General features: G+C 39.4%; 3 protein-coding genes across 8 annotated transcripts in view; 2 read left to right on the plus strand and 1 right to left on the minus strand.

The window, feature by feature from the left end:
- LOC105841999 (CD82 antigen) overlaps window positions 1-13,201 on the plus strand; it is a 76,575-nt gene extending 63,374 nt beyond the window's left edge. For all 3 annotated transcript variants that reach the window (XM_038015784.2, XM_038015785.2, XM_021349660.3), the window contains 2 exons: window positions 6,767-6,859; window positions 8,858-13,201. In XM_038015784.2, the coding sequence (XP_037871712.1) occupies window positions 8,925-10,028 (1,104 nt within the window). In that variant the 5' untranslated portion in view covers window positions 6,767-6,859; window positions 8,858-8,924 and the 3' untranslated portion in view covers window positions 10,029-13,201. The remainder of the gene's footprint in view (window positions 1-6,766; window positions 6,860-8,857) is intronic.
- LOC101743270 (pseudouridine-5'-phosphate glycosidase) overlaps window positions 1-18,178 on the minus strand; it is a 134,661-nt gene that overhangs the window by 103,439 nt on the left and 13,044 nt on the right. For all 4 annotated transcript variants that reach the window (XM_012692360.4, XM_062672579.1, XM_012692358.4 and 1 more), the window contains exons 4-7: window positions 16,806-16,939; window positions 15,782-15,983; window positions 14,817-14,948; window positions 13,820-14,115 (exon numbers count right to left, since the gene is read on the minus strand). In XM_012692360.4, coding sequence (XP_012547814.1) covers window positions 13,820-14,115; window positions 14,817-14,948; window positions 15,782-15,983; window positions 16,806-16,939 — 764 coding nt within the window. The remainder of the gene's footprint in view (window positions 1-13,819; window positions 14,116-14,816; window positions 14,949-15,781; window positions 15,984-16,805; window positions 16,940-18,178) is intronic.
- LOC101743940 (EF-hand domain-containing protein 1) overlaps window positions 11,935-18,178 on the plus strand; it is a 53,150-nt gene continuing 46,906 nt past the window's right edge. The window contains exon 1 of the mRNA XM_062672578.1: window positions 11,935-12,065. The gene's annotated coding sequence lies outside the window, so the exon portion shown is untranslated. The remainder of the gene's footprint in view (window positions 12,066-18,178) is intronic.

Here is an 18,178-nt window from a genome sequence, read left to right on the forward strand (position 1 = left end):
TACTTCTGCGCGGAAAAAGACCAGTTGTATTTCAATGGAAGCTCACAGCTGGTTAATTTAAGGAGAACTCTTACTACTGCCCTTGCTCCCCGAACTTCTATCCCTAATAATCGTATCGAACAGATTCTTACGGATTGTTTAACCCATGGACACAACTTAACTTTCTCGCCGGATCTACTCAGTGGGTCGCGATTCCGATCCGGTGGTAGATCGTGCAAAGCACTGCTTTTGTTAAGGCTAGTGTTAGCAAATATTCTCGGATTAAGCCCTTGAGCTCACCTACCCGTCGGCGTGTAGCTGGAATAGCCCCTTTGGCTACCATCGAATAAGTATGGAGAAAAGAAACGGACTCTTTGCCCATTTTTCTGCGTTAGCCTACGTAGCTAAATCATACTGGATTTTTTTTTTCAAAGCGACGCTGTACGTTATAAGATTATTGGCGTCGAAGTAAACGTTATTAAGAACAACGGTTACGTAAGCTTGAGTTATGACTGCAAGAGCTACGAAGCTGAATTAGGAAACTGAATAACGCCCGTTTTTGTAGGGCCGCCGATAAATTATGTAAGTCGTAAAATTTACTTCATAATAAATGTCAAAGTTTTCATATATATGTTCGCAATCGGCTATAAGTTCTTCTTTCGTTATACGTTTCAAAGGACACATTGTAGCCAGAATTTCCAATAACGAGGTAAAATCGTATCGTTCAAGCACCCTCGTCAAATTTAATGTTGCCAATCAATAAGGAAAATACGTAACACTGTGATGTTTAGGAAAACGTCTTTATGTATCGTATTTCGTTTTTCGGCCTCCGAACTCGAGCTTGTCTCGTCGCACGGACGTCAATTCAATGAACGATTTCATTATATGTTTTATTGTATATGTATACAATAATGTGAAGGTTTGTATGTTTGTAATCGTTAGAAGTTCATCTAAAGATAGAAAATATATAATATATAAATTAGATACTGTTAAGTATGTGTGCGTGTGCCTACGCATACGGGGTATTACAACAAATATAGGACAGTGTGTTAATAGCAGCCAAGTGTTTCACTCGTGTATCCCTCGTATCTAACAGTGGCGACGAAATACGAACCTACCCCGTTTAGTAAAAATTAATAAAAAATGTCCGGTGCAATGTTCGGATTATTATCCAGTTTTGACCACAATCTGCAGTCATGGGAAACTTACAAATGCAGAATTTCTCAGTGGTTCGTAGCTAACGACATTAGCAGAACAAGTGATCCTGCAGGGATAAAAAGACGAGCGATATTGCTGAGCGCACTCACGGACGCCACGTACAAATTAGCGGCGGACCTCGCGGTGCCGAAGACGTTGACCGATGTTCCATATGAAGACATACTTCGGCTATTGGACGACCATTTTACACCTAAGCGTTGTGGTTTCGGCGATCGTTATAAATTTTACGTGGCGGTACAACAAGAAGACGAGACCTACCCTCAATGGGCGGCCAGGTTGCGCGGTCTGATCGGGCATTGTGGGTTTGCCAACGTGGAGGAAGCTCTCAGAGACCGATTCGTTATGGGGATGTTACCCGGACCTGAACGAGAAAAGTTATTTGCACAGGATCTAACAGCCCTATCGCTGGCTAGGGCGGTTGAAATGGCAGAAAGTGTGCGCAGCGCGCGAGTTGGAGCAACCACTGCAGCAGTACAGGTAGCAAAACACGGTCAGCTGTTCAAGATGACGCAATCGACGGCGGCAGGCCGGTCGGGGGCGCTTCGGCTGAAGGATGGCGGCAATAAAGTGCAGTGTCAAGTGTGCGGTTATCATAATCATGATACGTCTCAGTGTCGGTTCGCTAAATTATAGGATAATAAAGGATGGCGGCCCTCCATCTCGTATGACGCAAACATATAGTAAATGTGATTCATTCGCATAACTGACCTGTAATTGTGCTACTCCAATACAAATAATACTATTACCCGTATATGAAAATAATCGTTTTTTTGTTTTAGACAATGGTACATTGCTAAAATATTTCCTGTATGTCTGTTCAGAAATCGCAGTAACGACCGACTCCAGCACGGGGCCCGATCGCGCATTGGGAACACCCCCCACAACCGTTTTACAGAGTACATATGGATTTCTTGGGACCGATAAACGGTCAAACCTTTTTGATAATAGTAGATGCTTATACTAAGTGGGTGGAGGTTTACAATATGAAATCCAGCACATCTGCTTCAGCCACGATTGAAAGATTATGTGAGTTTATGTCTAGGTTTGGTATTCCTCATACTTTAGTTAGTGACAATGGTACATCGTTCACATCACATGAGTTTGAAAATTTTTGTACATTGAACGGAATTTCACATTTGAAGTCACCGGCTTATCATCCCGCTAGCAACGGACAAGCTGAAAGCTTCGTCAAAATTATTAAAAAGGGTATAAAAACGACCTTGCTTAGTGGAAGAGCGAGTTTATTTAGTAAAAAACTATTAAAATATTTATTTGACTACAGGAACTCCGTACACACTCTGACTGGGGTTTCGCCCGCAGAGCTTGTTTATGGTAGAAAACTCAGAACGCGTCTTGATCAAATTATACCTGAGTCGTCATCGCCCTCATCCACAGTCCTTGCTGGTGTTGTTAAATTTAAACAGTGTTCGCAAAATAAGACCAAAGTAAATAAAAAACAAAGTTTTACCAAGGGAGATTTAATTCTCTATAAAAAGCATACGGTCAACGGAAAGTTTATTTGGTGCAAAGGCTTCATTGAAAAGACAATTGGGAAGGTGTTGTACTTAGTCAAAGACTGTAAGTCTTCCTTGTTATTTAAAAAACACCAAAATCAACTAATACCTTATAAGGGTACCGATTGCAGTATTCACGAATACAAAGATGTGGATGTAGAACCGGTTTCATGGAGAGGCAATTTGGCAGCAGAAGAACAATCATCCTCGAATGAAGTGATTCCGATAGACACAGGGGACGAGGAAGAGGACAGGTCTGGTATGGAGGGCAGCTCAGAAAGGGGGGAAGCTACCAATTCTAACGCTTGTGACGATATTAGTTTACCGGTCGAAGTACCTCTCATCACGTCACCGTCCCCGCAGCGGCAAGGAGTCGAGTTAGCAGAAGAGGAGGATGAATTTCTTGAGGCCCTACCAGACCCGTCTGTCGAAGAAGGCTCTGATGACATACCCGCACGACAAAACGCCAGCAGACCTGAGTTTACATCACGGAATAAACGCAATCGGCCTAGGGTTAACTGTAAGCAGTTTTTTTAGTATAAGTTTCTTTTTAAGTTTAGTATAATCTTTTGTTTTGTTTAGAGTAGTTATGTACATAATATATCTAAGCTAAGGGGAGGAATGTTAAGTATGTGTGCGTGTGCCTACGCATACGGGGTATTACAACAAATATAGGACAGTGTGTTAATAGCAGCCAAGTGTTTCACTCGTGTATCCCTCGTATCTAACAGATACAAAATAAAGAAAATAGAATAAAAAGATAGAAAATAGATAAAAAGTTAACGTTACTTAAAATTGAATAACAAACTTAAAACACTTGGATTAATAAGTGTAATTAAGTAATGCTTTGGAACAGTAAATAATATGTATAACCCAGGCAACACCAGGAGTTTTAGGCAATTTTACGTACTAACAGTTTTACAAATTGACATGCAGTTTATTTACCAGAGAGTAACACAAGCAGTTGTCAATACCGGAGAAATGAGCCGTGTTTTGATTTTTTAAATATATTATCTAATCGCAGGTCGAGCCGCAGGGCGCGTCTAGTACTGTTATAATTCTGAAAACGCAAAAAGTTTCCAGATAAATCTGGATATACACCAATGAAACCGTATATCAGTTTGATGATTGTAATTTGAACTTTTGTATTTACGATTCGCGACTTAATCACACATAATATGTATCTATAGCAACAGCTCAACGATTACAGTAGATACATATGTTTCTGTGAAATGTCAGAGTCTTCGAATTACGTGTAATGTCACGGTGATATTTATAGAACGGCATGATCCCCAAGGTACGCAGGTAACGGACTTTTCATACAAGTTATCTTCTACACCGCGGCCCTCGATATTAATACTATACCTTTTGTTTTTGAAAATGTAGGCAACAGACCTATTTTGGTGTAGGTACAATGTTTGCAATAAATACGCTTAGCTGAATCGTCATGTTGTGTGCGAATAATAGATCTTCATAAATAGGGATATCATTAATGTAAATAAATCTAATCAAGTCAAACTTGATGGCTGTCGTGTAAAACAGTTTCGCTAATCAGTGTTCAACTCTATCACAGACTAGCTTCACATGTCCATACGACTGAACTATAACTAGAAGTACACATTTGAGGAATTTCAGTATTATGAAACAAATACTGACGCTTGCTCACGAAGGTGGGTATTACTATCTTGTCTATAACTACCGGAAGGCATTCACGCGTCCCGGTTCGAGGACGGGGGGAGGGGGTATCGGAAATGCTTCTGAGACTTCAACTCCATATACCAAGGAGGGTAACAGCGTTCACGCTAATATGGGCACCGGTAATCACTGAACACCAGGTGAGCCGTGAGCTCGTGCCTAAGCACAGCAAAAAAGATAAGGCTTAATCACTTACACTTACTTAAAGTTGGTAGGTGTTCAAAAAGGATTTCTTTATCTTTATTGTAAAGATGGGTGAACAAAATCATGGTTCAGCTGGTGTTAAGAGGTTAGCCGAGCTTATAAGCATCACAACTTGAATGCCGCTACCTACGTTGAGGCAGAGGTCGAAGTCTATTGTATTATATAACGACTATATCATTTCTGAAATCTGAAGAATCTGAAAGCTGGACGCGACAGAAATAGGCAGAATGGCGATGACTTACAAATCGGAATATGGAATTGAGATTAAGTTTATTAATTGTTTTATTGGTATTCAAGTGTGTTAGATTAATTATTTACGAGTATCAAAAGAATCTATCTACGAGAAGAAATATAATTTTTTTTAACGAAAATTTAGCGAAATTTGTGATGTAATTTGAGAGTGAATGACACCTGAACAAGCCGTCTAGACAGTAGACGTTCATGCACTGAATCGTTGCATATTATGTATACGTCGCAGTTTATTTTTCCATCGCACCATTTCAAACTGTAGCTGCAATATTCGCTAAAAGCTAAAGTTTTGCTCTCATCGTCCGAATATCACAAATGATTTTCAATTATTGAGATTTCAAACTAAAAATATATTATACAGCATTACTGTATAGCTCATATTCGTTCAAGGATAGTGTAGTGTTAATTCCGATATTATTATGAGCTTGTATACGATATCTATATGTTTTTATATATAAAATTTACTTTTAATAACATAAATAAGACAACATAAGTAAGATAAGCAAGAAATTGCACATTAATGCGCAATTCAATTCAATTGTGTGAGTTACAATATTTTTATTTTCACAACGAATTTTAAGTGGTGTGTAGATGCTCTGGTAATTAAATATACATAATATTTCATTTATTTACATTTTCAAAGATTCGTAACTGGCGTAGAGGGGTATAACGCACACGACAAAGTTTAGATTTTAGACATAGTTTCTTTGCTCGGTAGAGTTTTTTTCGCCTACCTTTCGGCCAGTGACTTCTAGGGGTTATTCTAGCTTCGCTTTGGTTGGTGATCGAACTCTCAGCGCAAAAGAAGTGCTTCGTTGAATCAGTATCGAAACCAGATCGGAATCTCAACTCACTGAGAAAAACTCACGAAAATTTAGTTGGTTTTCCGACCGACGACGATTTCAATTAACGTTTAAAATGTCGTTAGCGCGATTCAGGTTTTTGCAGGATTTCTTTCCATTCTACGATACCGCTACGAAGCATTTTATTTTCTAAAGATTCGTATAATATGTTTTGTTTTGCAAAACAGTATATTACAACACGTAACCCGAGTGCGAACAATTGAATGTAGTACGGCTTCACGCAATATTCTGTAACATTAAATAACGTCGAGATAGTACGCATTCCATATCAGTCCTATAACAAACTCGAGCCTTGTACACGCGGCTGAGTGCTCCAAACAATGATAGAACTGGGTAAAGTATTTCATTACATGTTAATAGTCTGAGCCAGTGGCTTCTGCTATACACATTCTATTAATCAACATTCAACTTCGGCCTACGTATGAACTTGGTCTGTTCAAACAGTAGCGAAACATGTTTATAAAATAGGCTATTCACGAAGCGCAGCCGTGCAAGTTTGCTCTGTGCACAATGTACCATGTTCTGGCGTATACGACTGACAAAACTTACTTCGAGAGAATTGTGTTCCATATGAACATTCAACATGTTCGTGAGACTGCCGAGCTATATGACTACAGTCAATAACACGAGACAATAAAACATAAATGTACGATTGGTAAGAACGGAACGTATGAAAAGAGTATGTGTGCGTTAAGATGTGAGTGAGAGAAAACGGAAAGAAAGAGAGAAGAGAATAACAGACAGAATGACAGAGAAATAGGAAGATGGCGAAGACGGTTGAAAAATGAGGCAAGACGTAATAAAAGTGTTAATTATTAATTTTTCATTATTATTATTATAACAGAAGATTTTGAAACAGTACAAGTTTTATTTTATGCACTGCGATCCCTATTCTACATAAATGTGTAATTTTGGAACGAAAATTAAAAATGCTTGCATGAATAACTAATGCACTTTAGTTTGTTGGTCAATTGAATTCTGAATTGATTTTAAAATAGAACTCATATTATTGTTATCGTGTGTTAAAATGTGGATTTGTTTCAGGCCTCGCACCGGCGTGTTAGGAGCCCTTCAAAGAGTGGCACGGCCACTTCTGTGACTAGTTCGAACTCTCGCACACGGCACGGGAGGCGGATTGTAAGTAAACAACTAAGCTATTTAATTTTATGAAATTTTCGAAGATAAAGCTGATGTACAGCTCAAAGATATTAAAATATTTTATCTACTAATTTCAAACACAATTAGTGATCCGGTCCACATTTCGCTGTTGATATATAATTTGATTGTGTTAAAATAAACATCAATTTCTTTCTAATAGCTATAGCCTGAGATAGGTAGGGAGATTACCGCGGTCAATATTACAATCAGACTCGCAGTTCATCCCAAGGACCGCTGGCCGAAGACTCTATGTCGTAAATCACGGTAGGTTAATCCGCTCTAGGCAACTCTAGGAAACGCTCTAGGAAACCTACCCTTGAGTACTTCTTCTCAGGCATAGGGGTTCGCCCCGAGGCTCGTTTCATGCCCCCGTAAGGGCGTATGACGATTCCTTTTTTTTCTTCTGGATTACTAACAACTGTACTAAGTTTCATCCACAGATTAAGGAACACACAAAGCTCTGACTAGCACTGATATTTACTTAATTATATAGACAGATACATACAATATTGATTCAGAAGGTGGATTATTTATGTTTATTATTTGAATGACTCGGTAGTACGGAAGGTAGTGCCCCTGATACTCGTAGTTGCGCGGAGGGTCGTGGGTTCGATTTCCACACCAGGTAAACATTCGTGTAATGTACAGGTTTGTTAGCTCTTTGTCTATGTGTTTATTATTTAAACATGTAAGTATTTAAACGTATATAAGGATGTACGTCAATACCCATACCAGTAGTACCCGTAACACCTAATCCTAATTTGAGGGCGGATGACCGTGTATTATTTGTTCCCAGTTATTATTATATTTATTTTTATTTATCATACATTACAAACGACATAATTAAGTTTTTTTTATATATCGTAATTAAGCTAATTAACATTGTGCCAGTCACAATTGTGACTAGACGGTCAGTCGTCAGCTCTGATGAAGTCAGAAATGTTCTCTTTGGGTTGTTAAGATATCCTCGAAATCTTTCGAGCAGAGGCAACTTGTGTTTTTTTTTGTTTTTTTTTTTTTTTTTTTTTTTTTTTTTTTTTTTTTTTTTTTTTTTTTTTTTTTTTTTTTTTTTTTTTTTTTTTTTTTTTTTTAACATCTAAGAGGCAAACCAGCAAGACCGGTCACCTGATGGTAAGTGATTCACCGCCGCCCACGGTCACCAGCGTTTTTAACGTTTTTTGTAGCTTTGAGAATTAATGTTGCTCAAAAGTAAAAAAAACTGATCAGTATATATATTTTTTCAGTAGGTAATAGCCCTTTGCTATGGCCACTGAGCTTCTCGCCGGATCTTCTCAGTGGGTCGCGATACCAATCAGGTGGTAGATTCTGCGAAGAACTTCGCTGGTAGGGCTAGTGTTAGCAAATTCTCTCAAGTTTAGCTCTTGAGCTGTCCTAACAGTCCGCGTGTAACTGGAATAGCTTCTTAGGCTTCCAGCGAATAGGTAGGGGGAAAAAACCCTTTGTGAATTGTGAAAAAATTCAGTGCGTCTTCTAAGATGCAAGTTCAAAGTCATCTTTAAAATACGCGACATATTCTGGTTATATATATATCTTGTCGGAAACCTTTTCATTACTAAGGTAAAGAGCGGACAATCCACCTGAGGCTTTTACGCTGTTTTATCGATGGTCTTCGTTAACTGACAAAAAACAGGTGAGCCGGGATTAGGTTGAGCCTGTCTGTTCAGTTACATAAAGCTATTTTAAAATTTGTAGGCGGCAGAATTAGGACAATGAAACCAATACGGAGGAGGCCGGAGTAACCATAGGGCTATAGCTAATATAATATCACTATATATATTTTATGTCTCAGGCAAGAAAGTAAGCACAAGTCTGTTTCATTGCCCGCTCTTCGGGTGCTGTGGTATATACGCTTGTGTATGTAACATCTAATACATATACATTTTTTTTCTTCAGTGCGACTAATATTTTATTTGACTTGACATGACTGTTAAATGAAAACTGATATGATTGTTTCAGAGGAGTGGGGCGCGGCGCGTGGCGGCGGCGCGTGCGCGGGCGGCGCCATGACGCGGCGCCCGCCAGCATGACGCTGCCGCCGCCCGCGCGCCCCGCGCATCCCGCCGCGCATCGCGCAATGCGCTATTACCGCATCTGGATCTACGCCTGCAACGGCGCGCTGCTGCTCGGGGCGTTAGCTTTCTGTGCGGCGGCGGGTCGCGCGCTCTCTGATTACCGTCGGGCACTAGTACCTGGACTCGGTATCGCTCAACCCGGCTTTCTCTACGGGTACGCAGCCCTTCCAGTTCAAGCGGGACTCTTGCAGCTTCTGGGTTGCCTTGCGGCTTTACGCCTTTCGGAACGTATGCTCAACGCTTATTGGCTAGCTCTACTGGCCTTGCTGGTAGGTGACGCAGCCATCGGTGTATATTGGGCTTTTCGTTTCGAACGTGTTTGTCGTGAGCTTCGACCGCAACTGCGACTTCGCCTCGCGAGAGATTACGATACAGACGTGGACTTTGCAGAAGCCTGGGATCGGTTGCAAAGAGAGCAGCGTTGTTGTGGTGTTACGGGTCCTTCTGATTTTGCGACCTTCAACAAGACCACGCTTCCGGCAAGTTGCTGCCGTATTCCTGCACATACCCCGGCCGTGACACCGACATTACTAGCTGTTACTTCCGCAACTTCGCCAGGGCCGTTCACTCCCGTTCATTGCGCTCCGCACACGGCAGCTTGTGCCGAGAGGCTGTTGGTTTGGCTCCGCAGAACGGCGGATGCATTGTTCGTTTTAGGATATTGTGTAATTGCGTTCTTGAAACTGTGTTTCCTAGGCATTCTTCGATACGAAATAAAAGAAATGATCCAAAAAATTAGGATATTGAGAAGCGAACTTGGGGCGGGCGAACTTCTCGACGGTAGTCCGATGCACGGTGGACCTTTATCTCAGACAATCATTGTGAACGCAGTGAATGTGAACGGTGGCGTCAGAGCACATGGGGGTAGTCCGGAGCGTGCGGGAGAACGTGACGCTCTTTTGGGAAGAGCTTCAGAAGCGTGCTCTCGGCGCAGTACGCACGATGAGCCTTTAGGACCCAAAACAATAAACGGTAATAATAATTGTGAGATGCGTGAATTGGCCCGTGGAGAATATCGACCTCTCGCTGCGGACAGTGCGGCGACTCGAATCTGACTAAGATGTTACTTGGAGCGGTTGTTCGGGCGACGGTGGCGCTCGTTTCCTGCGGACGGAAGCGAGGTGGAGCTGCCACTAGGCCGCGGACCACCGGCATGCGTGGCGCGCGCTGCCGGCGCTCGAGTTCGTCTCGACCACCGTCGCCAAACCCGCTCCGAATTCGAGCTTTAAGCTCATCAAGACCAACTCGCTATTATAAAGGGTGCAGATGGCGGACCTAATGATATTTAGTATCAACGATTACGCTGTCAACTGAAAATTCTCAGAGATTACAAAGTATAATCGGTAAAACTGGACTAAAATGTAATTTAGATAGATCTGTTTAAAGTCTTAAATCGATACAGTAAGAGTTAGAGAAGTTGCCTAAGAATAAATGTGTGAAATGTGAGTTTGAAACGATGTGATTACGTGTAACAGACTACGAAGTCTACGAGCGAAGCTTGTGTTTAGTTCCTACATTGTGCCGTAGTTTATTTCTTTTGTGTTTCTTATATACCGTTTGATCCACCACCATGATGTGTAATTAATTACATTGAAATGTTTTAAACAGATAAGTATTTTGTTTTAAACTTTCAGGGCTATCGATATTAAAACATTATTATTTAACGGGTTCTTATATAGTAAACAAGTACTAAAATTAAAAGTAAAAAATAATGCGATCTGACAGTGTTCTGAAAAAACTGTCGATATAAGTGTAGCGGTAACACCCACAAAACTAGAATGAGGGTAGACAGACTTGTTTGCCCTAACACCCAAGCTACAATCTTGAGTTTATCAGTTTTAAGAACCCGTTAAATAATAGTGTAAAATAAACGTATTCCGTAATAAAAATATTTATGTACTTATTTTAAACTTTCTTAAAATGCTAAAATAACTGGCTGGATATGTTAAAAATTCAAAATCCGCGAAACAATAATTGTTTTAGCCTTCGTTACGTTTAAGGGTAACATGAAACATCATACGAAAGGGTAAAAAGTTTGAAATTTCGTTCTCGGTTTGTTTTATTCGCTCTGTTTAACATTCACGTTTGAATAAAACATTTCGTTGATGTTCACAACACACAGTACAAGGTATACTCGTATATCGTACTATAGTAGAATTATTTTGTCCGTGCAGTTTGGGTTATAAAACATAGCCCGGCTAGGGCGGTGAGCATATTGCGCGGGCGCAACGCCATTATCGATAAAAATAAATGAATCATCGAGACATTGTTATGTTAAGTCATTTGTACTTACCTGCAAATTATAGTACATTATGTCGAAGAGTAATGTGTTTTTATGCATTCGTTCTCTGAATTTCTTTAGTGACACAATGGCTGCTCCTTTGTTTTGTATCAAAACGGCAGAAAATATTCAAAATAATATTTGCACGTGTTGTCAACAATGTGTTAAAATTTTTCACTGAAATAAGAATAAATCTCGAAAAGTTACAAAGTGTTAATTTCTGCCGTTCTCGTTAACTTGCTGCGGCGATATGTGGTGCAAGTGTTCGATTAGTGATTCTTTCTTTCATTTTTATCACTAACCCACAAAATGACAAAACTAAATACACTATCGATAACGCTTATCGACAACAATAATGCGCAACACTATACCCGTCTATAAGGCTCGTGAGTGGAAAAGAGAGCGAAATACTCGCTTCACCGCTCCGATTTTTTATGACTCAAAATGCACGGACAAAATAATTCTACTATAGGTACAAGAAAGCGGCGTTTTATTACAGGCATCGTATGTTATAATAATATATTGTCATGATCCTAAAAAACGTTTTCGATAATTTCCGAAGTCAGCGTGTTATACATTTAACATACATTTTTAGTCAGATTTTTAATCCTGCACCGATCTCCAAACAGTATTTTTAGTCCGAACACTTCGGAACGTAGATTAGTGATTCACTTGCTTGGTTAGGAAACATGCGTTATTCAAGAACCAATGTCCCGTAAGCTTTTAAACACGTGAGCGAGTGTGCGAGTGGTGTCGATCGTTGTCTATTTATCTAGTTCTCGTTATATAACTGGAAAACCTTCTAGTAAAGGTGAGTGTAATGTGTAAATAATAATAACAATTTGTACATGAGTAGAGCGCGAGTTGTTGTACATGGACAGATTTACACAAATAGTACTGATATGAGCTTAAACAACGTAGTGCCTACAAATATAATATGCTTGTGAACAATATAAATCGAACGAGCACCATTCTAGTTCGACTGTCGCAGAAGAATTTCAAACGTATTAATTTCAATCATTACGTAAAAAATGTAAGGGGGACTCACTCGTAAGCATGCACAGGTTCTAAATTATCCCGAGAATCGTATGTGTGGCGTCGTATCCATAGGTTAGATTATATTATATCATGGCTGTGTCAAGTGTAGGTGTGACCTATACGTGCCTCGTGCTGAGATCGTTCCGTAGAACCTCGTGATTGCGCGCGTGTTCTGTGGCGGGTTGGAGCCGGCCATTGTGCCCGAAAGCCCTTATCAAAATGATATTCGAATATCTTCTGTCGTACATATTTGTATTTATATTGGTGTAACTTTATAGATATTATATTGTAATTACGATTATTGTATTATGTTCGCTTAGAGTAGGTCTAATATTTTGTGAATTTATGCAGAAAAATAGTTTTTTAAATATTGTTGTCACATAAATGTACCAATCTTATAAAATTTGTACCTATATTCGGAAAGTTGAATAATTTGTAGATAGGATCCAATCTAAGTCCTGCATTTCTTCCAAATAAAAGGTTAAACTACATGTGCCTTGGCTTACATAATTATATTACTGATGTTGTCTTTATTTAATGTTACTAATCGAAATGAGATAAAATAAAGAATAATAATGATTGAAATTTACAGTAACGTGCTGCCTCCGTCTATATAATGTTCTATCAACTACCTTTTTACTGAATTTTAATTATATTATTATACTTTCTTGGTAACTATTGGATGACTACTAACTTATCTTCTATGCAAGTAAAATAGATTGTTAATAGAGGAAGATTACGTCAGTGTAATGTGTCGCTTAAGATTCTTATCTTGCAACTTGATGGTTTCTGATTAAATATGTTTAATTTTCAATAACTATAGTTGTTCAAACTTTCCGAAGGTACGCACTAGGCGACTGAGAGCTAATACTATCATTATAAATGCATTAAATAAAATGTTTGTTAAAATATCGTGCTTTATTTTTCTGAAAAGACATGACGTCATCATACTAGGAAACCTTTAAACTATTAAATCTACTGTTTTTCCATGTTTAACATTGATTTACAAGACAAAAGTATTATTTCTTTGGTTTCATTTTGTACATCATTTAAATATGTACATATATATTAGTATTAAAAAATGACATTTTTTTTAAAAATAGCCGAATGGTTCAACAGTGCGAGTTGGTGTGAAGAAGCAATATCTCGCTGTCTCGCTCGGACACGCGAACATAATTGTGCTGCAATATACATAATATACACTATCAGATTTTCTTTTCGAATGTATTTCTAAAATTCTTTTCATTCGTAACTATCAAATCAAAAAAAAAATCAAATAAATCAGATCAATCAGATCAAAAAAAAAGACAATATGCCCGCTGAGTTTCTTGCCAGTTCTTCTCAGGACGGAGGCTAGTTTTTGTGAATTGGCGGTAGTTCTTTATGACGTTCAACAAGTATGTACTTTCATTTATGTTGAATAATTTTTTTTGATTTGATCTAGTTTGATTTGACTTGGAAAGCATTTTGATAAATAAAATAACGTAAATATTCACATTGGCCGATACGTGGTGATCGTAAACTTACCTGAATGGTATCTTCTGATACTCTGTAGGTTCTGTCAACGTTGGCCCCTCCGATCACGAGCACGTCTCCGTCCGCCTTCATATCTAAAGCGAGCATAGGCGTATCATCTCCGCAATTCTCCGCCCCGCTCCTCGTATTAGACGAAGTGTGAAATGTCCTCGTGAAATTCGAGATATTCTCGGCGCCCTTGCGGAATCCAATATTAGAATCGTTTACATTGTCGGCGTTCTTGAGTTTTTTAAATTCGACGGCTATATCGGCGCCGACGCGCGCATTGTTCTTTATCAATGCGATATCTGAGGGGCGTTTGAGTGAAAAATCGTGACAATTAACTCGAACGCTATCGTTTACAGATCGTTGATGTTTCTGGACGTTTAATTTACGACACTGTTACGAAGAAACGAGAGCGCCGAGACCTAATTATGTAGTTAACGATCTCTTAATGATCTGCGACGGAAAGACATTCGAAAATAAAAGGATTTATGACCCCTCATACAGTTGATCATGTATGAGTGCTACTTGATTATTTGCTTGATATATTAGTAGATGACATACAGACATAGCTTGTTGCAACGTTTTCAATAATTCAATGAATCTTATTAAATAATTACTGCTGGTAGGACCTCTTGAGAGTCCGCGTGGGTAGGTACCACCACCCCTGCCTATTTTTACCGTGAAGCAGTAATACGTTTCGGTTTGAAGGGTGGGGCAGCCGTTGTAACTATGCTTGAGATCTTAGAACTTATATCTCAAGGTGGATGACGCATTTACGTTGTAGATGTCTATGGGCTCCAGTAACCACTTAACACCAAGCGGGCTGTGAGATCGTCCACCCATCTAAGCAAAAAAAAAGTTAAGAAGAGTGGTGCTGGATTGTAAAAATCGTCGTTAAACACAAGACGAATCCTGGGCATAGGAGTATCACCACCTATGGTATGTTTACATCGACCTGGTGAAACAGTATGCAGTCGGAGTTGGATTGTTTTTCAAAGGATACTGGTTTCAAGTGACGTGCCGCTGGTCGCTTCACTGACGTTCGATAAAATGTAAGGAGTAACTTCTTTACCGCGAATACCTTTTCTTTTGGCATCCGTCAGGGCACTATTGATAGCCTCTTCAATTACTTTTTCTACGATCAATTAAAAATAGAGGTATCATAACATTTATTGTAACAAATAGAAGCCTGGCCTAGAAGAGCACAACCCCACATCTTCCTCTCAATATTATTCCAGGATATTGTGAACGACAACCAGAATTATTGAATCATTGGAAATTCGCCCTTATGTCTCAAGATGTCTCAAGGTGTCTATGAGTGCTGGAGTGACCTCGTTCATTCAATTAACACTAAGTCTCGTCGATATATATTTACTAAGAAAAAGAAATATCAGTTAAAGTTGCCAACCATAAAATAAAGTAAAACTTATATGATCTTTCTTCGTCTATTTATTTGTATAAACTAGCCGTACTCCCCGCTTCGCTGGGCATTTAAAATTAACATTATTATTTATTGTCATTATTATTAGGGAGTCCCACACTCATATAAATATTAGCCTATCCATTAAGTACATGTATTTTCTACATGGATACCAAGTTTCAAGTCAATCGGATGCATGGTTCAGTAGTTATAACGGAGCATCCGTAAAAACCACTGTAGATTTATATATTAAGTATAGACTATAGATATATAGAATCAGATTAAAACGATGAGTTGAATGAAGTTTGTCTAGGAATTTGCGCTGAGATATCATCATCATCATCATCAGCCTTTATCTGCCCACTGCTGGACATAGGCCTTTCCCAATGCTTTCCACAGAATGCGGTCTTCCGCCTTCCGCATCCAACAACTTCCCGCCGTGCGCACTAAGTCGTCCGTCCACCTGGTTGGAGAACGTCCCACGCTCCTGGTACCCATGAGATATGATTCTTTTTAACTTAATGCTTTTAACGAGCCGCGTAACTCACCGTCCATAGCGTCACGTCGCGGCACAGGAACAGCGATGACGACGCCGGAATTGAGGTGGAATCTGTGTGATTCGTGAAGAATCCGAGCGGCGTGCTTCGCGTCGGCAACGCTATACGGAGCCCGGTGACCGGAACGGACCGTGTAAAATGCTGGAAACTCGTTAGACTCGCCAAACGAACACACACAGACGCCTTGCGTTTCCTGAATAAAATATGAAAAAATAATACCCGAAACTTCAACTCTTATCACACAATATTTTTTTTGCTTAGATGGGTGGACGAGCTTACGGCCCACTTGGTGTTAAATGGTTACTGGAAGATAGACATCTACGACGTAAATGCGCCACCCACCTTGAGATATCAGTTCTAAGGTCTCCGTATAGTTACAGCAGCTGCCCCGTCCTTCACGGCAGAAATAGGCAGGGCGGTGGTATCTATCCGCACGGACTCACAAGAGGTTTTACCACCAGTAATATTACAATTGGATTATTCTTAAGAATTCCATTTATTAATTTACTAAAACCGGCCTAACTTATAAAATTAGAATTATTTTTTATTGTTTATTGAATTGTGTTTGAGGAACAGTGCTCAAATATTTTTGTATCTAAACTATTTCAATTAGATTCGATTTTCCAACAAAACCTATACATACTCTGTTCCAATTACGAAGTCCCATGAGAGAGATGTTATTATTATGTTATTGTGTGTGTGAATTAATTGTATAATGATTTAGATTGAAAGTGTATTTTTTAAATGATGATTTACGACCATGAACAAAAAATGATTATTATTTCAAATTATGCGAAACGTGAAGAGTTACGTTGTAACAAGTGTCAAAAGAGACTTTGTAATTTAAAAAGTGTATTTATTATAAAATAATGCATTTGGAATAGAGTGTAAGTATATTCATTTATAAAAGGTCATACAAGTTACGAATAAAGTAATCTATTGAGACTCATTAACGACATTGTTTTCATATTTTAAATCCAAAAAAAACAGTTTAGCTTCCATGAACAGTTTCTACCAAATATTCGAGAGTTCTTCCAATGTCGAGTATTGATTTGATTCCGCTGCAAACAACGAGTGTTTTGCTTCGCCCGAGTTCATTCAGATCTGCTGAGATGTCTAGTGTACTTTCACCTTCACGATGGACGCCCCCTGAAAAAGTTTATTAACATTGGATTTCTTTTCGTAATTCATGTAGGGACGAGTGCTATGAGCTAGAGCTAGCCCTATGTCAAGCGGGTAACAAAGTATATAGACATCGCAATACGGGTCTCCCATAGACACAGCCCACTGATTTTCTCGCCGGATCTTCTCAGTAGGTCGCGTTTCCGATCCGGTGGTAGATTCTGCGAAGCACTGCTCTTGCTAGGGTCAGTGTTAGCAACACTCCGATTTGAGCCCCGTGAGCTCACCTACACACGTTAGGGTGAAGCTGAAATAGCCTCTCAAGGCTATCAGCATAGGTAGGAAAAAAAATACGAGTCGAATGGTATTGTATAAAGGCGGTTGCATATTTCGAACTGGAACGCATTACGACTACGCGGTGGAATTAGCCAGGACGATAATGCCTAGCCATGGAGGTTTACAATACCTCTTATCCAGTAGTAATTACGCATTTATTTGTCCTGATTTTTTTAGATTATGATATTCATGGCATTTTCTGTGCCTTCGCGATATACATAGATAATGCCGTGACATGCAATTGCTAAGGACCCTCAAAACTTGCTCAAAGAATTACATGTCATATAGTTCAAAACACCTGGTGGTATGTACTACCACCGTGCTATTTGTGCGTGCGTGAAGCAGTAATGCGTTTAGATTTGGGGGGTGGGGCAGTACTGTAAAAAACGGAGGTCTTAGAACTTATGTTTCGAAGTGGGTAGCGGTACTTGCGTTGTAGATGTCTATGGGCTCCTGTAATCACTTAACACCGGGTGGTCTGTGAGCTCGTCCACCAATCTAAGCAATAAAAAAAACACGGGGAAAGCTTTCAAGATTTGTTTCATTTCACGAATGGCCTGTGGCAAAACTGATATTTAGAAATGAAGTAAGAACCGACGTACTGGTTCCAAAAGGTTAGGGTTAACTCTGCTCTGGTGGGCGATGTGTTGATCTCAAAAAAATTCTCAGATTACGATACATATTTTTTTCCGAGAAAATCCAAAGACACGAAATTATCTGTAAAGTCAGGATGATAAACGAACATAATCTTTTTTTATTTTTATTTTTTTTATTGCTTTGATGGGTGGACGAGCTCACAGCCCACCTGGTGTTAAGTGATTACTGGAGCTCATAGACATCCACGACGTAAATGTGCCACCCTTCAAACCGAAACGCATTACTGCTTCATGGTAGAAATAGGCAGGGTGGTGGTACCTAATCTCGAAATAG

Source organism: Bombyx mori, chromosome 15 (genome assembly GCF_030269925.1).
Source record: "Bombyx mori chromosome 15, ASM3026992v2".
NCBI classification, from domain to species: domain Eukaryota; kingdom Metazoa; phylum Arthropoda; class Insecta; order Lepidoptera; family Bombycidae; genus Bombyx; species Bombyx mori.